This window comes from Pristiophorus japonicus, unplaced genomic scaffold (genome assembly GCF_044704955.1).
Source record: "Pristiophorus japonicus isolate sPriJap1 unplaced genomic scaffold, sPriJap1.hap1 HAP1_SCAFFOLD_616, whole genome shotgun sequence".
In the NCBI taxonomy this organism is placed as follows: domain Eukaryota; kingdom Metazoa; phylum Chordata; class Chondrichthyes; family Pristiophoridae; genus Pristiophorus; species Pristiophorus japonicus.
Window position 1 is genome coordinate 497 of NW_027254527.1, and position 22962 is coordinate 23458.

A 22962-nucleotide genomic window follows, 5' to 3' on the forward strand; every position below is an offset into this window, starting at 1 on the left:
CCCCCCCCTCCCAGGAGGTTCCTCCCCCCACCCCCCCAGGAGGTTCCCCCCCGACCCAGGAGGTTCCCCCCCCGTCCCCCCAGGAGGTTCCTCCCCCGACCCAGGAGGTTCCCCCCCCCGACCCAGGAGGTTCCTCCCCCGACCCAGGAGGTTCCCCCCCCGACCCAGGAGGTTCCTCCCCCGTCCCCCCAGGAGGTTCCCCCCCCCGACCCAGGAGGTTCCCCCCCCGACCCAGGAGGTTACCCCCCCCTCCCAGGAGGTTCCTCCCCCCACCCCCCCAGGAGGTTCCCCCCCCGACCCAGGAGGTTCCCCCCCCGACCCAGGAGGTTCCTCCCCCGTCCCCCCAGGAGGTTCCTCCCCCGACCCAGGAGGTTCCTCCCCCGTCCCCCCAGGAGGTTCCCCCCCCGACCCAGGAGGTTCCCCCCCGACCCAGGAGGTCCCCCCCCCGACCCAGGAGGTTCCTCCCCCGTCCCCCCAGGAGGTTCCTCCCCCGACCCAGGAGGTTCCCCCCCGACCCAGGAGGTCCCCCCCCCCGACCCAGGAGGTTCCCCCCCGACCCAGGAGGTCCCCCCCCGACCCAGGAGGTTCCCCCCCGACCCAGGAGGTTCCCCCCCCGACCCAGGAGGTTCCTCCCCCGTCCCCCCAGGAGGTTCCCCCCCCGACCCAGGAGGTTCCTCCCCCCTCCCCCCAAGGAGGTTACCCCCCCCCACAGGAGGTTCCTCCCCCCTCCCCCCCAGGAGGTTCCTCCCCCCTCCCCCCAAGGAGGTTACCCCCCCCCACAGGAGGTTCCTCCCCCCTCCCCCCCAGGAGGTTCCTCCCCCCTCCCCCCCAGGAGGTTCCCCCCCCGACCCAGGAGGTTCCTCCCCCGTCCCCCCAGGAGGTTACCCCCCGCCCCCAGGGGATTAGTGGGAAAGCGGGTTGTGTAGAGGACACAGAGAGGCTGCAAAGAGATTTAGATAGGTTAAGCGAATGGGCTAAGGTTTGGCAGATGGAATACAATGTCGGAAAGTGTGAGGTCATCCACCTTGGGGAAAAAACAGTAAAAGGGAATATTATTTGAATGGGGAGAAATTACAACATGCTGCGGTGCAGAGGGACCTGGGGGTCCTTGTGCATGAAACTCTTTTAGAAAAACATGTCTGTGTTGAAAGGTGTGGGACGTTATTCCACCTCTCTCAGAATCAGGTTTGGTTAAACTGTGAAACGGAATGAAAAATGCTGAGAATCGTAGTGTGCATGAATCCCAAAAAGTTAGTTTGCAGGTGCAGCAGGTAATCAGGAAGGCGAATGGAATGTTGGCCTTCATTGCGAGAGGGATGGAGTACAAAAGCAGGGAGGTCCTGCTGCAACTGTACAGGGTATTGGTGAGGTCGCACCTGGAGTACTGCGTGCAGTTTTGGTCACCTTACTTAAGGAAGGATATACTAGCTTTGGAGGGGGTACAGAGACGATTCACTAGGCTGATTCCGGAGATGAGGGGGTTACCTTATGATGATAGATTGAGTAGACTGGGTCTTTACTTGTTGGAGTTCAGAAGGATGAGGGGTGATCTTATAGAAACATTTAAAATAATGAAAGGGATAGACAAGATAGAGGCAGAGAGGTTGTTTCCACTGGTCGGGGAGACTAGAACTAGGGGGCACAGCCTCAAAATACGGGGGAGCCAATTTAAAACTGAGTTGAGAAGGAATTTCTTCTCCCAGAGGGTTGTGAATCTGTGGAATTCTCTGCCCAAGGAAGCAGTTGAGGCTAGCTCATTGAATGTATTCAAGTCACAGATAGATAGATTTTTAACCAATAAGGGAATTAAGGGTTACGGGGAGCGGGCGGGTAAGTGGAGCTGAGTCCACGGCCAGATCAGCCATGATCTTGTTGAATGGTGGAGCAGGCTCGAGGGGCTAGATGGCCTACTCCTGTTCCTAATTCTGATGTTCTTATGTTCTTATTACCAGATTACACCCCACCCCCGCCAAGAGGTTACCAGATTACACCCCCCCCCGCCAGGAGGTTACCAGATTACACCCCCCCCGCCAAGAGGTTACCAGATTACACCCCCCCCGGCCAAGAGGTTACCAGATTACACCCCCCCCCCCGCCAGGAGGTTACCAGATTACACCCCCCCCGCCAAGAGGTTACCAGATTACACCCCACCCCCGCCAGGAGGTTACCAGATTACACCCTCCCCCGCCAAGAGGTTACCAGATTACACCCCCCCCGGCCAAGAGGTTACCAGATTACAGCCCCCCCCCCCGCCAGGAGGTTACCCCTCCCCCATAGGAGGTTACCCCTCCCCCAATCAGGGGCACAGGGGAGCAACGCCCCCATCTTGCATTTCTTGGCTTGTAAATTGACGGAGAAAACATAATCAGAACGTCAGGGATCCACCCGAGCCGTTTTGGATCCACTCGCTGTAACCCTGAACAACAGATCCCCAGCGGGGACTGCAATGGGGCTGAGCGACATGTTAATAAAAATGCAATCCCTGCTTTGTGAAATGCAGCGAGAGATGCAGACTGCTGAGTGAAATGGGAGAAATGCTGGTTTGCTCAGAGCCCCCATGTAGGGCTGTGCATCGATCTGTGACATCGAGCACACACTGAGGCAATGAGGACCCCTCCTCACCATTCACAGCGAGCCCAGTGTCCAATCTCTCCATGGTCTCACCTCTCCCTCATCTCTCTATCCTTCTCCAGCCCTACAGCCCCTCCGGGAACCCTGCATTCCTCAACTCTGGCCTCTTGTACATCCTGCACTCCCATCGCCCCAAAACTGTCAGCCACCCGTGGCTTCAGCCCCGTGTCTGGGCCCGAACCTCAGGAACTCCCTCCTAAACCTCATGGCTTGTCACCCTCTCTCTCCCTGGGACACAGCCTGCCCCGTGACCCAGCTTTTGGTCACTCTCCTTCTTTCTCCTGCTTCACAATATTCCCACATTACAACACTGACTACAGACAGTGCTTCATTGGCTGGAAAGCGCTTTGAGGCGTCCGGTGCTGGTGACAGGCGCTATATAAATGCAAGTCTTTCCTTCCTTTGGCTCGGTGACAATTTTTGTCTGCGTCAATTTGAACGGGAATACCTCCACAACACAGTTATAATATACATGTTCTAAACCATCACATATTTAAAATTCATCAAAAGGAAATGTAATTATTAAAAACAAAAATTTAATTTTTTGAAAAATAAATTTACATATTTTAAAGGGTCCACAAATAAACTTACCTTATTTAATAGGATTTTAAATGTTTAAATTATTGAAAATGCATTTTTCTGTCCTTTAAAAGTCTTATGCTGATTAAAGCAGGCCTTACACCTGCTTCTATCACTTGGAAAAATTGTTGGGCCTGGGGCAGGGGGCCAGGGGCAGGGGGCCAGGGGCCGGGGCAGGGTCAGGAGCCGGGGCAGAGGGCCAGGGCCCGGGGCAGGGTCAGGAGCCGGGGCAGAGGGCCGGGGCAGGGGGCCTGGGGCAGAGGGCCAGGGCCTGGGGCAGGGTCAGGGTCAGGGGCTGGGGGCCAGGTCAGGGCCTGGGGCAGGGTCAGGGTCAGGGGCAGGGTCAGGGTCAGGGTCAGGGGCAGAGGGGCAGGGGCAGGGGCAGGGTCAGGGGCAGGGTCAGGGGGCAGGGGCAGGGGCAGGGTCAGGGTCAGGGTCAGGGTCAGGGGGCAGGGTCAGGGTCAGGGGGCAGGGTCAGGGGCAGGGCAGGCAGCCCAACTATCTGCCCGCGGAGGCCCTTTATCCGGATGTGTGCGACCTGTGGCGAGGATTGCTGTGGGTTTGGGCACACGCTGTGAATGCCTAAACCTGCAGCTCACACACCCTCGGGGCCAGTGACATCCTTCACACATTCCCCCTTTACACTGGTCTCTCACAGGACCATGGTCACTTCAGTCACCCCGCAGCTCACTGCGTGTTCTGAGCGCTATTCACACACACACATTCACTGTGTGTCACAACTCAGGCAATGTTTACCCTGTGTATATGTAATCTCAACACTGGGAGAGGGAGGAGGCAGGATGGCCATCTCTGGGTCAGGATTGAAACCTTTAATGAGTACCGGGAATCACCCTCTCCGGCTGCAGATTGAGCTGCTGTGTCAGCACAGTCTCTGTCTGACAGGACCGTGTCTTTGATTCATTTAAAGATCGTCTCTGTTCCTCTCCCCGGCATTTTGAACAGAAATGCTGTCGGATTGGGATTGGTCACATTGAGACTTGTCACAGTGTGCAATCAGTGATTCTCAAACCCAGGTGTAGTGTACACCGTGTGCAATCAGTGATTCTCAAACCCAGGTGTAGTATACACCGTGTGCAATCAGTGATTCTCAAACCCAGGTGTAGTGTACACCGTGTGCAATCAGTGATTCTCAAACCCAGGTGTAGTATACACCGTGTGCAATCAGTGATTCTCAAACCCAGGTGTAGTATACACCGTGTGCAATCAGTGATTCTCAAACCCAGGTGTAGTGTACACCGTGTGCAATCAGTGATTCTCAAACCCAGGTGTAGTGTACACTGTGTATAGTCAGTGATTCTCAAACCCAGGTGTAGTGTACACCGTGCAATCAGTGATTCTCAAACCCAGGTGTAGTGTACACCGTGTGCAATCAGTGATTCTCAAACCCAGGTGTAGTGTACACCGTGTATAGTCAGTGATTCTCAAACCCAGGTGTAGTGTACACCATGTATAGTCAGTGATTCTCAAACCCAGGCCTAATATACACCGTGTATAGTCAGTGATTATCAAACCCAGGTTTAATATACACCGTGTAATCAGTGATTCTCAAACCCAGGTTTAATATACACCGTATATAGTCAGTGATTGTCAAACCCAGGTTTAATATACACCGTGTATAGTCAGTGATTATCAAACCCAGGTTTAATATACACCGTGCAATCAGTGATTCTCAAACCCAGGTTTAATATACACCGTGTATAGTCAGTGATTCTCAAACCCAGGTGTAATATACACCGTATATAGTCAGTGATTCTCAAACCCAGGTTTAATATACACCGTGTATAGTCAGTGATTATCAAACCCAGGTTTAATATACACTGTATATAGTCATTGATTATCAAACCCAGGTTTAATATACACCGTGCAATCAGTGATTCTCAAACCCAGGTGTAATATACACCGTATATAGTCAGTGATTATCAAATCCAGGTGTAATATACACCGTATATAGTCAGTGATTATCAAACCCAGGTTTAATATACACCATGTATAGTCAGTGATTATCAAACCCAGGTTTAATATACACCGTATATAGTCAGTGATTATCAAATCCAGGTGTAATATACACCGTATATAGTCAGTGATTATCAAACCCAGGTTTAATATACACCATGTATAGTCAGTGATTATCAAACCCAGGTGTAATATACACCGTATATAGTCAGTGATTATCAAACCCAGGTTTAATATACACCATGTATAGTCAGTGATTCTCAAACCCAGGTGTAATATACACCGTGTATAGTCAGTGATTCTCAAACCCAGGTGTAATATACACCGTGTATAGTCAGTGATTCTCAAACCCAGGTTTAATATACACCGTATATAGTCAGCGATTATCAAACCCAGGTTTAATATACACCGTATATAGTCAGTGATTATCAAACCCAGGTTTAATATACACCGTATATAGTCAGTGATTCTCAAACCCAGGTTTAATATACACCGTATATAGTCAGTGATTATCAAACCCAGGTTTAATATACACCGTGTATAGTCAGTGATTATCAAACCCAGGTTTAATATACACTGTGTATAGTCAGTGATTATCAAACCCAGGTTGAGTCTGCACGGTGCTGATGTTAAATGTTGCGGTTTTTGGAAGGTGCTCAGCCCCTGTCTTGCATCAGTGATCAAGTCTGGACATTGAACAGTTCCCAGTGACAGAGGCTCACCCATCATCAGGCCACACAGGGCCGCAATATTCCCCTTGTTATTCCAAAATGATGATATTATTGGGCGAGAGACGCTTCATTCCGTTTACTCAGGGGGAGGAGAGGAGGGGAATTTATAAAACCACTTCCCAAATTTGAATTCCGTGTGATCATTGAGCTCCTGTCGTTGACTGATGTCAGTATCCGGGAGCTGGGTGAATGATACCGAGAAACATAGAAAATAGGTGCAGGAGTATGCCATTCGGCCCTTCGAGCCTGCACCACCATTCAATAAGATCATGGCTGATCATTCCCTCAGTACCCCTTTCCTGCTTTCTCTCCATACCCCTTGATCCCTTTAGCCGTAAGGGCCACATCTAACTCCCTCTTGAATATGTCCAATGAACTGGCATCAACAACTCTCTGTGGCAGGGAATTCCACAGGTTAACAACTCTCTGAGTGAAGCAGTTTCTCCTCATCTCAGTCCTAAATGGCCTACCCCTTATCCTCAGACTGTGACCCCTGGTTCTGGACTTCCCCAACATCGGGAACATTCTTCCTGCATCTAACTTGTCCAGTCCCGTCAGAATCTTATATGTCTCTATGAGATCCCCTCTCATTCTTCTAAACTCCAGTGAATAAAGGCCCAGTTGTTCCAGTCTCTCCTCATATGACAGTCCAGCCATCCCTGGAATCAGTCTGGTGAACTTTCGCTGCACTCCCTCAATAGCAAGAACGTCCTTCCTCAGATTAGGAGACCAAAACTGAACACAATATTCCAGGTGTGGAACCCTTTCTATTTCTGCTACCCAGAGTTTTCATCCAAAACCTATCGGGTTGTGCAGGGCACCAGTCGGGCTGCTGTGTCCTTTCTCAGCAATGTGCCTCAGGAACAACATCATTAAAGACGCCCCCCCGCCTTTCACTGGATCAATGGAACATTACGTCCCTCCCTTTCACTGGATCATTGGGACATTCCCCCCACCCCTTTCACTGGATCAATGGAACATCCCCCCCCCCCCGTCACTGGATCAATGGAACATCCCCCCCCCCCCCCGTCACTGGATCAATGGGACATTCCCCCCCCCATCATTGGATCAATTGGACATTCCCCTCCCCCCCCCCCACATCACTGGATCAATGGAACATTCCCCCTCCACCCCGTCACTGGATCAATGGGACATTCCCCCCCCCCCCATCACTGGATCAATTGGACATTCCCCTTCCCCCCCCCACGTCATTGGATCAATGGAACATCCCCCCCCCCCGTCACTGGATCAATGGAACATTCCCCCCCCCCCCGTCACTGGATCAATGGGACATTCCCACCCCCCTTTCAATGGATCAATTGGACATTCCCCTCCGCCCCCCCCACCCCCCCACATCACTGGATCAATGGAACATCCCCCCCCCCCGTCACTGGATCAATGGAACATCCCCCCACCCCCCCACGTCACTGGATCAATGGAACATCCCCCCACCCCCCCGTCACTGGATCAATGGAACATCCCCCCCCCCCCCCGTCACTGGATCAATGGAACATCCCCCCACCCCCCCGTCACTGGATCAGTGGAACATCCCCCCCCCCCGTCCCCGTCACTGGATCAATGGAACATTTCCCCCCCGCCCCACCCCGTCACTGGATCAATGGAACATCCCCCCCCCATCACTGGATCAATGGGACATTCCCCCCTCCCCCGTCACTGGATCAATGGAACATCCCCCCCCCCCGTCACTGGATTAATGGAACATTCCCCCCCCCCCCCGTCACTGGATCAATGGAACATCCCCCCCCCCCCCGTCACTGGATCAATGGGACATTCCCCCCCCCCCCCATCACTGGATCAATGGAACATCCCCCCCCCCGTCACTGGATCAGTGGAACATTTCCCCCCCCCCGTCACTGGATCAATGGGACATTACTCTTTCCCCCCCCCCCCCCACCCCGCCCTCATTGTATCCCTGGGCCAGAGATGGTCCTCCAATTGTTGCCCACTCGGCCCAGACCAAAGAGGCAACGGTCAAGCTGTGGGGCCGGGACCGACCCGAAGTGACCCAGCAAAGAATGACCATGTAGACCAGGAGTGGGCTGGGCTGGGGAACCGAGCTTGGGCTGTACCCCCTCCCTCTGTGTACACTCTATCCCCATATACACCGTGGGCTGTACCCCCTCCCTCTGTGTACACTCTATCCCCATATACACCATGGGCTGTACCCTCCCTCTGTGTACACTCTATCCACACACACACCATGGGCTGTACCCTCCCTCTGTGTACACTGTATCCCAATATACACCGTGGGCTGACCCTCCCTCTGTGTACACTCTATCCCACACACACCGTGGGCTGTACCCTCCCTCTGTGTACACTGTATCCCCATATACACCGTGGGCTGACCCTCCCTCTGTGTGCACTCTATCCCACACACACCGTGGGCTGTACCATCCCTCTGTGTACACTCTATCCCCACACACACCGTGGGTTGTACCCCCTCCCTCTGTGTACACTGTATCCACACACACCATGGGTTGACCCTCCCTCTGTGTACCCTCTATCCCCGTATACACCGTGGGCTGTACCCCCTCCCTCTGTGTACACTCTATCCCCACACACACCGTGGGCTGTACCCCCTCCCTCTGTGTACACTCTATCCCCATATACACCGTGGGCTGTACCCCCCTCCCTCTGTGTACATTCTATCCCCACACACACCATGGGCTGTACCCTCCCTCTGTGTACACTGTATCCCAATATACACCGTGGGCTGACCCTCCCTCTGTGTGCACTCTATCCCCACACACCGTGGCCTGACCCTTCCTCTGTGTACAGTCTATCCCCACACACCGTGGCCTGACCCTTCCTCTGTGCAACACTCTATCCCACACACCGTGGGCTGTACCCTCCCTCTGTGTACACTCTATCCCCACACACCGTGGGCTGTACCCTCCCTCTGTGTACACTCTATTCCCAACATATACCGTGGGCTGTACCCTCCCTCTGTGTACACTCTATCCCCACACACACCATGGGCTGTACCCCTCCCTCTGTGTACACTCTATCCCCACACACTGTGGGCTGACCCTCCCCCTGTGTACACTCTATCCCCACACACACCATACGCTGACCCTCCCTCTGTGTACACTCTATCCACACACACCGTGGCCTGCCCCTCCCTCTGTGTACACTCTATCCCACACACACCGTGACCTGACCCTCCCTCTGTGTACACTCTATCCACACACACCGTGGCCTGACCCTCCCTCTGTGTACACTCTATCCCCACACACACCGTGACCTGACCCTCCCTCTGTGTACACTCTATCCACACACACCGTGGCCTGACCCTCCCTCTGTGTACACTCTATCCCCACACACACCGTGGGCTGACCCTCCCTCTGTGTACACTCTATCCCCACACACACTGTGAGCTGTACCCTCCCTCTGTGTACACTCTATCCCCACACACACTGTGGGCTGTACACCCTCCCTCTGTGTACACTCTATCTCCACACACACTGTGGGCTGTACCCCCTCCCTCTGTGTACACTCTATCCCCACACACACTGTGGGCTGTACCCCCTCCCTCTGTGTACACTCTATCTCCACACACACTGTGGGCTGACCCTCCCTCTGTGTACACTCTATCCCCACACACACTGTGGGCTGTACCCCCTCCCTCTGTGTACACTCTATCTCCACACACACTGTGGGCTGACCCTCCCTCTGTGTACACTCTATCCCCACACACACTGTGGGCTGTACCCTCCCTCTGTGCACACTCTATCCCCACACACACCGTGGGCTGACCCTCCCTCTGTGTACACTCTATCCCCACACACACTGTGGGCCATGTCTATAAGCCATCAGACACTTTGTAATAAAATCCAGCGGCCAATTCCATTCACAACCAATCACTTTATTTCGCATTTGTTTTGGTGACATTTATATTGACGCTCGTCACCATCGGGAAGGGTCACTTTAAGGTTAGTCTGGTAGAGAAACTTCGGCACACACCCAGAACAAGAGCACGCAGCGTTTCCACCTGGAACCGGAAGAGTTGCAGATTTAAGTGTTATACATTTTCACCTCCCGTCCCGTGCTGGGAAAGTGGGAGCTCCACACGGCCCCGGAGCTCTGCTCCATCCGGAGTTTATATGATGCTAAAAGGGAGCAGATCGTGTGGACCATAACACGCTTTCTCACCTGGTCCTGAACAGGCGAACCAGAGACACGAGCTGCGCTTAAAGGGGAGCCGGGGACGGGTCACTTCAAATCTGATGTGGGGGATCAATATTTCAGTGAGTGGTCAATCGATGGAACACGTTCCCTCAGGAGAGGGTGCAGCAGCTCGTGGCAATTCATTCAAATGCAAAACTGGGCAGATTTCTTTCCTACCTGTGGGTGTATGTGCAGAAATCGCAGAAGGTTGAGAGGAGATTTGACAGAGGTGTTCTCAGGTTGGGAAAGCAGTTATAAAGGCTTCCAGGATCCTGGGCTTCATAAACCGAGGCACAGAGTACTGCCCGTGGGAATGATGATGGACCTGTATAAAACACGGGTTCGGCCCCAGCTGGAGTATTGTGTCCAATTCTGGGCCCCGCACTTTAGGAAGGATGTGAAGGCCTTAGAGAGGGTGCAGAGGGGATTTCCGAGAATGGTTCCAGGGATGAGGGACTTCAGTGACGGGGATAGACTGGAGAAGCTGGGGTTGTTCCCCTTGGAGCAGAGAAGGTTGAGAGGAGATTTGATCCAGGTGTTCACAATCATGAGGGATCTGGACAGAGGTCGAAAGAAACTGTTCCCATTGGGGGAAGGGTCAGGAACCAGAGGGACACAGATTTAAGGCGATTGGCAGAAGAACCAGAGGCGATGTAAGAAAATACTTGTTTACGCAGCGAGTGGTTGGGATCTGGAATTCAGGGCCTGAGAGGGTGGAGGAGGCAGACTCAATCCTGCTTTCAAAAGGGAGTTGGATAAATATCTGAAGGGAAAAATATTGGCGGGCTACGGGGAAAGGGCGGGGAGTGGGACTGGCTGGGGTCAGCACGGGCTCGATGGGCTGACTGGCCTTTCGTGCTGTGACCATTCTCTGGTTCTAGTCTATAAAATAACATTTGGGAGACAGTAGGAAGGGAACAGGTAGGAGGTGAAGGTATCGATGGGCCGCCCGTTTCACGCTCTGCACCATTATCCTTTCCATTGAAGTTAGCGGAGAGTAAAATCGGGCGAGAGTGTAAACGGGTGACCAGCCCGACCCCGGCAGTTTCCCCGCCCAGCGCCTTGGGTTAAAGTTACTCTCTCTAAGTGTCGGTTCAGTATCAACACGTAAAATACTAAACATCTCGCCTCTCTCACCAGGGGCGATATTCGGGACAGTGATTCACGAGTTAAAGGCGAACATTAGCGCATTAAGTTAATACAAGGCTGAATTACTGACCATATTCCTCCCCCTCAGATACCACTTACCCGCTTGATACCTCATGCTGATTGTGTTAGGGAGGTTCGAAGATCCATGGGCCACTTCACAGGTGTAGACCTCCCCCTTGGTCCATTCCTCCACAGGCACCGTCAGGTAAGCCACCGTTTCAAAGGTATCGGCGGCTCCCGGTCTGGAAGGGAGAACGATACCCTTCTGGTCCACCCCGCCTTTCTTCCAGGAAACCTTTAGTTTGTCGGGATAGAATCCAGATATGGCACAGCCCAGGACAGCGGTGGTTTGATTGTAGACAACCTCCGGCGATGGAACAAGCGAGATGAGGCTTGGAGCTTGAGCTGTAACACGTTACAAGATTTCAGATTAAATGGGGTTGGGATTGGCCGCGATCTAATGCAGTAGCAGAACGGGCCGGAGATGCTGACTAGCCTACCCCTGTTCCTGTGTTCCCCTGGACAGATATCGAGGGGTATCAACAGAACAAGGGAATCCTGTGGATCTCTCAGGTGACCTTTCATCTCACTCAGCCTGTCAATCCACCCCCAATTGTGACTGGATTCTCTCTCGGCCTCTCCTGAAATGTGTGGTTACTTTTCAGATCTGGGCTCGGAAAACCAGCCTCCCTTTTCACATTTCAGATGCTGACCGATTTGCTGTGTATGTTCACAGCATCATAGAAATTTACAGCACGGAAGGAGGCCATTCGGCCCATCGTGTCCACACCGGCCGACCAAGAGCTACCCAGCCTAATCCCACTTTCCAGCTCTCGGTCCGTAGCCCTGTGGGTTACAGCACTTCAGGTGTACATCCAGGTCCTGTTTAAATAAGGTGAGGGTTTCTGCCTCTACCACCCTTTCAGGCCGTGAATTCCAGACCCCCACCACCCTCTGGGTTAAAAACTTTCCCCTCAAATTCCCCCGACCAATTACTTTAAATCTACGTCCCCTGGTTATTGACCCCTCGGCTAAGGGAAACGAGTCCTTCCTATCCACTCTATCCAGGCCCCTCATAATTTTATACACCTCAATCAGGTCTCCCCTCAGCCTCCTCTGTTCCAAAGTAAACAACCCCAGCCGATCCAATCTGTCCTCACAGCCAATGTTTCTGCAGGGACCTGAAGATCCCACAGTGCCCATAACCGGGTCTGGGATCGGAGTCGACAGGGCTGTACTTTGTAACCTTCTCGCTGAGCCTGTGGGGAAACTACAATTATCCACAAGATGCAGGCAGTGTGAGCCCGTACCTTCACCATTCCCCCTCCATGGTGCAGTGTGAGCCCGTACCTTCACCATTCCCCCTCCATGGTGCAGTGTGAGCCCGTACTGACACCATTCCCCCTCCATGGTGCAGGCAGTGTGAGACGTACCGACACCATTCCCCCTCCATGGTGCAGTGTGAGACGTACCGACACCATTCCCCCTCCATGGTGCAGTGTGAGACGTACCGACACCATTCCCCCTCCATGGTGCAGTGTGAGACGTACCGACACCATTCCCCCTCCATGGTGCAGGCAGTGTGAGACGTACCGACACCATTCCCCTTCCATGGTGCAGGCAGTGTGAGACGTACCGACACCATTCCCCCTCCATGGTGCAGTGTGAGACGTACCGACACCATTCCCCCTCCATGGTGCAGTGTGAGACGTACCGACACCATTCCCCCTCCACGGTGCAGGCAGTGTGAGACGTACCGACACCATTCCCCCTCCATGGTGCAGGCAGTGTGAGACGTACCGACACCATTCCCCCTCCATGGTGCAGGCAGTGTGAGACGTACCGACACCATTCCCCCTCCATGGTGCAGTGTGAGACGTACCGACACCATTCCCCCTCCATGGTGCAGTGTGAGACGTACCGACACCATTCCCCCTCCATGGTGCAGTGTGAGACGTACCGACACCATTCCCCCTCCATGGTGCAGTGTGAGACGTACCGACACCATTCCCCCTCCATGGTGCAGTGTGAGACGTACCGACACCATTCCCCCTCCATGGTGCAGTGTGAGACGTACCGACACCATTCCCCCTCCATGGTGCAGGCAGTGTGAGACATACCGACACCATTCCCCCTCCATGGTGCAGTGTGAGACGTACCGACACCATTCCCCCTCCATGGTGCAGTGTGAGCCCGTACCGACACCATTCCCCCTCCATGGTGCAGTGTGAGACGTACCGACACCATTCCCCCTCCATGGTGCAGTGTGAGACGTACCGACACCATTCCCCCTCCATGGTGCAGTGTGAGACGTACCGACACCATTCCCCCTCCATGGTGCAGGCAGTGTGAGACGTACCGACACCATTCCCCCTCCATGGTGCAGTGTGAGCCCGTACCGACACCATTCCCCCTCCATGGTGCAGTGTGAGCCGTACCGACACCATTCCCCCTCCATGGTGCAGTGTGAGACGTACCGACACCATTCCCCCTCCATGGTGCAGTGTGAGACGTACCGACACCATTACCCCTCCATGGTGCAGTGTGAGACGTACCGACACCATTCCCCCTCCATGGTGCAGGCAGTGTGAGACGTACTGACACCATTCCCCCTCCATGGTGCAGTGTGAGACGTACCGACACCATTCCCCCTCCATGGTGCAGTGTGAGACGTACCGACACCATTCCCCCTCCATGATGCAGTGTGAGACGTACCGACACCATTCCCCCTCCATGGTGCAGTGTGAGACGTACCGACACCATTCCCCCTCCATGGTGCAGTGTGAGACGTACCTACACCATTCCCCCTCCATGGTGCAGTGTGAGACGTACTGACACCATTCCCCCTCCATGGTGCAGTGTGAGACGTACCGACACCATTCCCCCTCCATGGTGCAGTGTGAGACGTACCGACACCATTCCCCCTCCATGGTGCAGTGTGAGACGTACCGACACCATTCCCCCTCCATGGTGCAGTGTGAGACGTACCGACACCATTCCCCCTCCATGGTGCAGTGTGAGCCGTACCGACACCATTCCCCCTCCATGGTGCAGTGTGAGACGTACCGACACCATTCCCCCTCCATGGTGCAGTGTGAGACGTACCGACACCATTCCCCCTCCATGGTGCAATAGTAAATGGTGTCAATCGGTGTGGGGCGGGAACTCGAGGCGCCGACAGCCAATCGGCAGCCCACTTGTAGCTCCGCCCCATTGTCCTCAACATTGACCTCGGTGTAGGAAGGACGGACAAAAGAGGCAACGCAAGTTAAATGGCACTATTACAGGGAGTGAATGGTGCCCTATTACAGGGGGTGAATGGTGCCCTATTACAGGGGGTGAATGGTGCCCTATTACAGGGGGTGAATGGTGCCCTATTCCAGGGGGTGAATGGAGCCCTATTACAGGGGGTGAATGGAGCCATATTACAGGGGGTGAATGGTGCCCTATTACAGGGGTTGAATGGTGCCCTATTACAGGGGGTGAATGGTGCCGTATTACAGGAGGTGAATGGTGCCCTATTACAGGGCGTGAATGGTGCCCTATTACAGGGGGTGAATGGTGCCCTATTACAGGGGGTGAATGGTGCCCTATTACAGGGGGTGAATGGTGCCCTATTACAGGGGGTGAATGGTGCCCTATTACAGGGGGTTAATGGTGCCCTATTACAGGGGGTGATTGGTGCCCTATTACAGGAGGTGAATGGTGCCCTATTATAGGGGGTGAATGGTGCCCTATTACAGGGGGTGAATGGTGCCCTATTACAGGGGGTGAATGGAGTCCTATTACAGGGGGTGAATGGTGCCCTATTACAGGGGGTGAATGGTGCCCTATTACAGGGGGTGAATGGTGCCCTATTACACGGGGTAAATGGTGCCCTATTACAGGGGTGAATGGTGCCCTATTACAGGTGGTGAATGGTGCCCTATTACAGGGGGTGAATGGAGCCCTATTACAGGGGGTGAATGGTGCTCTATTACAGGGGGTGAATGGTGCCATATTACAGGAGGTGAATGGTGCCCTATTACAGGGGGTGAATGGTGCCCTATTACAGGAGGTGAATGGTGCCCTATTACAGGGGATGAATGGTGCCCTATTACAGGGGGTGAATGGTGCCCTATTACAGGGGGTGAATGGTGCAGTATTACAGGGGGTGAATGGTGCCCTATTACAGGGGGTGAATGTGCCCTATTACAGGGGGAATGGTGCCCTATTACAGGGAGGGAATCGAGCCCTATTACAGGCGATGAATGGCGCCCTATTACAGGGGGGGAATGGAGCCCTATTACAGAGGGTGAATGTGCCCTATTACAGGGGGGGAATGGAGCCCTATTACAGGCGGTGAATGGCGCCCTATTACAGGGGGGGAATGTGCCCTATTACAGGGGGGAATGGTGCCCTATTACAGGGAGTGAATGTGCCCTATTACAGGGGGTGAATGGTGCCCTATTACAGGGGGTGAATGGTGCCCTATTACAGGGGGTGAATGGTGCCCTATTACAGGAGGTGAATGGTGCACTATTACAGGGGGTGAATGGTGCCCTATTACAGGGGGTGAATGGTGCCCTATTACAGGGGGTGAATGGTGCCCTATTACAGGAGGTGAATGTGCCCTATTACAGGGGGTGAATGGTGCCCTATTACAGGGGGTGAATGGTGCCCTATTACAGGAGGTGAATGGTGCCCTATTATAGGGGGTGAATGGTGCCCTATTACAGGGGGTGAATGGTGCCCTATTACAGGAGGTGAATGGTGCCCTATTACAGGGGGTGAATGGTGCCCTATTACAGGGGGTGAATGGTGCCCTATTACAGGGGCTGAATGGTGCCCTATTACAGGGGGTGAATGGAGCCCTATTACAGGGGGTGAATGTGCCCTATTACAGGGGGAATGGTGCCCTATTACAGGGAGGGAATCGAGCCCTATTACAGGCGATGAATGGCGCCCTATTACAGGGGGGGAATGGAGCCCTATTACAGAGGGTGAATGTGCCCTATTACAGGGGGTGAATGGTGCCCTATTACAGGGGGTGAATGGTGCCCTATTACAGGAGGTGAATGGTGCACTATGACAGGGGGTGAATGGTGCCCTATTACAGGGGGTGAATGGTGCCCTATTACAGGGGGTGAATGGTGCCCTATTACAGGGGGTGAATGGTGCCCTATTACAGGGGGTGAATGGTGCCCTATTACAGGGGGTGAATGGTGCCCTATTACAGGAGGTGAATGTGCCCTATTACAGGGGGTGAATGGTGCCCTATTACAGGGGGTGAATGGTGCCCTATTACAGGAGGTGAATGGTGCCCTATTATAGGGGGTGAATGGTGCCCTATTACAGGGGGTGAATGGTGCCCTATTACAGGAGGTGAATGGTGCCCTATTACAGGGGGTGAATGGTGCCCTATTACAAAGGGTGAATGGTGCACTATTACAGGGGGTGAATGGTGCCCTATTACAGGAGGTGAATGGTGCCCTATTACAGGGGGTGAATGTGCCCTATTACAGGGGGAATGGTGCCCTATTACAGGGGGGGAATGGTGCCCTATTACAGGGGGTAAATGTGCCCTATTACAGGGGGAATGGAGCCCTATTACAGGCGGTGAATGGCGCCCTATTACAGGGGATGAATGTGCCCTATTACAGGGGATGATTGTGCCCTATTACAGGGGGTGAATGGTGCCCTATTACAGGGGGTGAATGGTGCCCTATTACAGGGGGTGAATGGTGCCCTATTACAGGGGGTGAATGGTGCCCTATTCCAGGGGGTGAATGGAGCCCTATTACAGGGGGTGAATGGAGCCATATTACAGGGGGTGAATGGTGCCCTATTACAGGGGTTGAAAGGTGCCCTATTACAGGGGGTGAATGGTGCCGTATTACAGGAGGTGAATGGTGCCCTATTACAGGGGGTGAATGGTGCCCTATTACAGGGGGTGAATGGTGCCCTATTACAGGGGGTGAATGGTGCCCTATTACAGGGGGTGAATGGTGCCCTATTACAGGGGGTGAATGGTGCCCTATTACAGGGGGTTAATGGTGCCCTATTACAGGGGGTGATTGGTGCCCTATTACACGGGGTAAATGGTGCCCTATTACAGGGGTGAATGGTGCCCTATTACAGGTGGTGAATGGTGCCCTATTACAGGGGGTGAATGGAGCCCTATTACAGGGGGTGAATGGTGCTCTATTACAGGGGGTGAATGGTGCCATATTACAGGAGGTGAATGGTGCCCTATTACAGGGGGTGAATGGTGCCCTATTACAGGAGGTGAATGGTGCCCGATTACAGGGGATGAATGGTGCCCTATTACAGGGGGTGAATGGTGCCCTATTACAGGGGGTGAATGGTGCAGTATTACAGGGGGTGAATGGTGCCCTATTACAGGGGGTGAATGTGCCCTATTACAGGGGGAATGGTGCCCTATTACAGGGAGGGAATCGAGCCCTATTACAGGCGATGAATGGCGCCCTATTACAGGGGGGGAATGGAGCCCTATTACAGAGGGTGAATGTGCCCTATTACAGGGGGGGAATGGAGCCCTATTACAGGCCGTGAATGGTGCCCTATTACAGGGGGTGAATGGTGCCCTATTACAGGAGGTGAATGGTGCACTATTACAGGGGGTGAATGGTGCCCTATTACAGGGGGTGAATGGTGCCCTATTACAGGGGGTGAATGGTGCCCTATTACAGGGGGTGAATGGTGCCCTATTACAGGGGGTGAATGGTACCCTATTACAGGAGGTGAATGGTGCCCTATTACAGGGGGTGAATGGTGCCCTATTACAGGGGGTGAATGGTGCCCTATTACAGGGGCTGAATGGTGCCCTATTACAGGGGGTGAATGGAGCCCTATTACAGGGGGTGAATGTGCCCTATTACAGGGGGAATGGTGCCCTATTACAGGGAGGGAATCGAGCCCTATTACAGGCGATGAATGGCGCCCTATTACAGGGGGGGAATGGAGCCCTATTACAGAGGGTGAATGTGCCCTATTACAGGGGGTGAATGGTGCCCTATTACAGGGGGTGAATGGTGCCCTATTACAGGAGGTGAATGGTGCACTATTACAGGGGGTGAATGGTGCCCTATTACAGGGGGTGAATGGTGCCCTATTACAGGGGGTGAATGGTGCCCTATTACAGGGGGTGAATGGTGCCCTATTACAGGGGGTGAATGGTGCCCTATTACAGGAGGTGAATGGTGCCCTATTACAGGAGGTGAATGTGCCCTATTACAGGGGGTGAATGGTGCCCTATTACAGGGGGTGAATGGTGCCCTATTACAGGGGGTGAATGGTGCCCTATTACAGGGGATGAATGTGCCCTATTACAGGGGGTGAATGGTGCCCTATTACAGGGGGTGAATGGTGCCCTATTACAGGGGGTGAATGGAGCCCTATTACAGGGAGGGAATTATGCCTTATTACAGGGGGTGAATGGTGCCCTATTACAGGGGGTGAATGGTGCCCTATTACAGGGGGTGAATGGTGCACTATTACAGGGTTGCAGGGACCAAGGAGACCGGTGGGTTTGTGAACACAAACCTTTGAAGGGCAGCAGGACAAGTGGCCGAGATTTTTCAGTAAAAAGCACTCGGGATCCTGGGCTTTATAAACCGAGGCGTAGAGCACAAAGGCAAGGGAGTTATTCCCCACAACCGCCGTAAATCACCGGCCAGGCCCCAGCTGGTGGATTGTGGCGGATTGCCGGAGCCGCACTGGACCAAGGAATTCAAGGCCATGGAGAGGCCGCAGGGGAGAGTTACTGAAATGGATTAGGGGCTTCAGTGACATGGGGCGACCACAGAAGCTGGGATTGTTCTCCTTCTGTACAGCAGAGAAGGTTCAGGGGGGAATGTAATGGATGTGTCCCACACACCGTGAGCTGTACCCTCCCTCTGTGTACACTCTATCCCCACACACCGTGGGCTGTACCCTCCCTCTGTGTACACTCTATCCCCACACACCGTGGGCTGTACCCTCCCTCTGTGTACACTCTATCCCCACAAACACCATGGGCTGTATCCTCCCTCTGCATGCACTCTATCCCCATATACACCGTGCACTGTACCCCCTCCCTCTGTGTACACTCTATCCCCACACACACCGTGGACTGTACCCTCCCTCTGTGTGCACTCTATCCCCACACACACCGTGGGCTGTACCCGCTCCCTCTGTGCACATTCTATCCCCACACACACTGTGGGCTGTACCCCCTCCCTCTGTGTACACTCTATCCCCACACACTGTGGGCTGACCCTCCCTCTGTGCACACTCTATCCCCATTTACACCATGGGCTGTACCCTCCCTCTGTGTACACTCTATCCCCACACACCGTGGGATGTACCCTCCCTCTGTGTACACTCTATCCCCATATACACCGTGGGCTGACCCTCCCTCTGTGTACACTCTATCCCCACACACACCATGGGCTGTATCCTCCCTCTGTGTACACTCTATCCCCACACATACCGTGGGGGAATGTAATGGATGTGTGCCAGATTGTGAGGGGTTCAGTGGATGGGGGAAACTGTTGCCACTGCCGGGAGGGTGGGTGGCCAGAGGTCACAGATAGAATTCAATTGGCAAAAAATCCAGGGGGAAGATGAGGAATTTAGCAAAAAAAATGTTGTTATACCCTCAGCGACAAGCTAAGATCTGGAATGTAGTGTCTGGGAGAGGGGGTGGGAGCAGACTTAATCATGTTTTTCCAAAGGGAATTGGATAAATACTTGAATCGGGAAAATCTGCAGGGCTTTGGGGAAAGAGCGGGGGGGGAGTGGGAATAATGTGATACCTCGGATATTGCTGGTACAGGCGCGATGGGCCCAATGGAGTCCTGTCCTGTAGGGTTCTATCAACCAGAGCCGGGTTGGGAGTGTGTGTGTGGGGGGGTGGGGAGTGTGTGTGGGGTGGGGGGGGGAAGGGGAGTGTGTGTGTCGGGGGGGGGAGTGTGTGTGGGGTGGGGGGGGAGTGTGTGTGTCGCGGGTGGGGGGGGGGTGGTGGTTATTGAGAGTGTGTGTGTGTGGGGGGAGGGAGGGGGAGTGTGTGTGTCGGGGGGGGGGGGTGTGGGGATGGGGGGGAGAGGGATGAGTGTGTGGGAAGGGGGGGGAGTGTGTGTGTGTGGGGTGGGGGGGGATGTGTGTATGTGGGGGATGATTGTGTGTGTCGGGGGGGTATTGAGAGTGTGTGTGTGTGGGGGGGAGGGGGAGCGGGGGTTGGGAGTGCGCGTGAGGGTGGGGGGGAGGGGAAGGGGAGTGTGTGTGTGGGGGGGGGAGGGGGAGTGTGTGGGGTGGGGGAGTGTGTGGGGATGGGGGGGAGGGGTGTTGGGAGTGTGTGTGTGGGTGGGGGGGGGGGAGTGTGTGTGCCGGGGGGGGAGGGGGAGTGTGTGGGGATGGGGGGGAGAGGGATGAGTGTGTGGGAAGGGGGGGGAAGTGTGTGGGGTGTGTGTGTTGGGGGGGAGTGTGTGTGCCGGGGGGGAGGGGGAGTGTGTGGGGATGGGGGGAGGGGTGTTGGGAGTGTGTGTGGATGGGGGGAGGGGACGGGGAGTGTGTGGTGAGGGGGGTAGTGTGTGGGGAGGGGGGGGAGTGTGTGGGGATGGGAGGGGAGAGGGGGGGGAGTGTGTGGGGAGGGGCGGACGTGTGTGGGGTGTGTGTGTTCGGGGGGAGTGTGTGTGCCGGGGGGGAGGGGGAGTGTGTGGGGATGGGGGGAGGGGTGTTGGGAGTGTGTGTGGATGGGGGGAGGGGACGGGGAGTGTGTGGTGAGGGGGGTAGTGTGTGGGGAGGGGGGGGAGTGTGTGGGGATGGGAGGGGAGAGGGGGGGGAGTGTGTGGGGAGGGGGGGACGTGTGTGGGGTGTGTGTGTGGGGGGGGGAGTGTGTGTGCCGGGTGGGGGAGGGGGGAGTGTGTGGGGATGGGGGAGGGGTGTTGGGAGTGTGTGTGGATGGGGGGAGGGGACGGGGAATGTGTGGTGAGGGGGTTAGTGTGTGGGGAGGGGAGGGGGGGAGTGTGTGGGGAGGGGGGGAATGTGTGGGGAGGGGGAGGGGAATGTGTGGGGAGGGGGAGGGGAATGTGTGGGGAGGGGGGGGAATGTGTGGGGAGGGGGGGGAGTGTGTGGGGAGGGGGGGAGAGGGGGGAGTGTGTGAGGAGGGGGGGGAGTGTGTGGGGAGGGGGGTAGTGTGTGGGAAGGGGGGGAGTGTGTGGGGAGAGGGGGGAGTGTTTTGGGAGGGGGGGAGTGCGTGGGGAGGGGGGGGAGTGCGTGGGGAGGGGGAGGGGAGTGTGTGGGGATGGGGGAGAGGAGGGAGTGTGTGGGGAGAGGGGGGAGTGTGTGGGGAGGGGGGGTAGAGTGTGTGGGGAGGGGGGGGGAGTGTGTGGGGAGGGGGGGGAGTGTGTGGGGAGGGGGGGAGTGTGTGGGGAGGGGGTGGGAGTGTGTGTGGAGGGGGGGGAGTGTGTGTGGGGAGGAGGGGGGGAGTGTGTGGGGAGGGGAGGGGGGGAGTGTGTGGGGAGGGGGGGCAGTGTGTGGGGAGGGGGGGGGAGTGTGTGGGGAGGGGGGGAGTGTGTGGGGAGGGGGGGGGAGTGTGTGGGGAGGAGAGGGAGTGTGTGGGGAGGGGGGGGAGTGTGTGGGGAGGGGGTGGGAGTGTGTGGGGAGGGGGGGGGGAGTGTGTGTGGGGATGGGGGGGAGAGGGGGGAGTGTGTGGGGAGGGGGGGAGAGTGTGTGGGGAGGGGGGGAGAGCGTGTGGGGAGGGGGGTAGTGCGTGGGGAGGGGGAGGGGGAGGGGACACGAGCGAGGACCCAATGGGCGGTATGACATCAGTCACCCGTTACATACTTTCATTGACTTTAGACCCGAATATCGGGCGTGTCATATCACGGGCGGTAGAGGCGATTCGGATGACATTACGTCTCCGCCCATTGTCCAATTTCAGGTGATTTCTCATTGCCCTGTATTGTGCCACCATCAGCACCGCTGGTGTCCCGGGGATAGAATGTGGGGCACAGGACTCTGTACCGCTTCTATTGCCTAACAGCCTCCCACATTGCTGGTCACATTTCCTCGTCCAGTTTCACCCCCGACACCAGTGCAGTTTTAAATGGCCAATCATGTCTGTACTCACTTTTAGGTCCAGGTTCTGGGGTCTGAGCCGGCACCATTTCACTGGCCTTGTACCCCGCCTTGCAGTAGTAGACCCGATTGGTTTCCCAATCTGCTGCAGAGACTTTGAGCACACTGCTCATCGTGTACGCCATATTTTGCCCCAAGACAGCCGGATACTTCTTCACTCCAGTCGTGATGTCCGCACCATTAGTGGACCATGTCTGAATGATGCTCTTGGGCTGAAAATCTTTGACCAGGCACAGGAAGGTGATCCCATCTTGGTTGGAGTTGCTGCCACAGGAAGGGTTGGCGATGTAGACAGATGGTTTGGACTGAACAACTGGAAGGTAAATAGGTGCACACAGATAAGTCCAGTAAACAAAGTGCATGACAGGCACACACAGCAGGAGAGATTGTGTTGTGTATAACACCAGCCATTTCCCCAAACAGTTACACTGTGACACAACCAGCTTACAGTTGTATTGTGGCTCATAGAAACATAGAAACATAGAAATTAGGTGCAGGAGCAGGTCATTCGGCCCTTCGAGCCTGCACCGCCATTCAATAAGATCATGACTGATCATGCAACCTCAGTACCTCTTTCCTGCTTTCTCTC

The 22962-nt window shown here is 55.0% G+C and overlaps 1 protein-coding gene across 1 annotated transcript in view; it reads right to left on the reverse strand.

Moving 5' to 3' along the window:
* Window positions 1–9796: 9796 nt before the first annotated feature.
* The window catches only part of LOC139255586 (splenic IgW, short secretory form-like), a 48237-nt gene continuing 35071 nt past the window's right edge, over window positions 9797–22962 (reverse strand). Inside the window, exons 2-4 of the mRNA XM_070873954.1 lie at window positions 22366–22686; window positions 11352–11657; window positions 9797–9927 (exon numbers count right to left, since the gene is read on the reverse strand). Of these exons, the coding sequence (XP_070730055.1) occupies window positions 9797–9927; window positions 11352–11657; window positions 22366–22686 (758 nt within the window). The remainder of the gene's footprint in view (window positions 9928–11351; window positions 11658–22365; window positions 22687–22962) is intronic.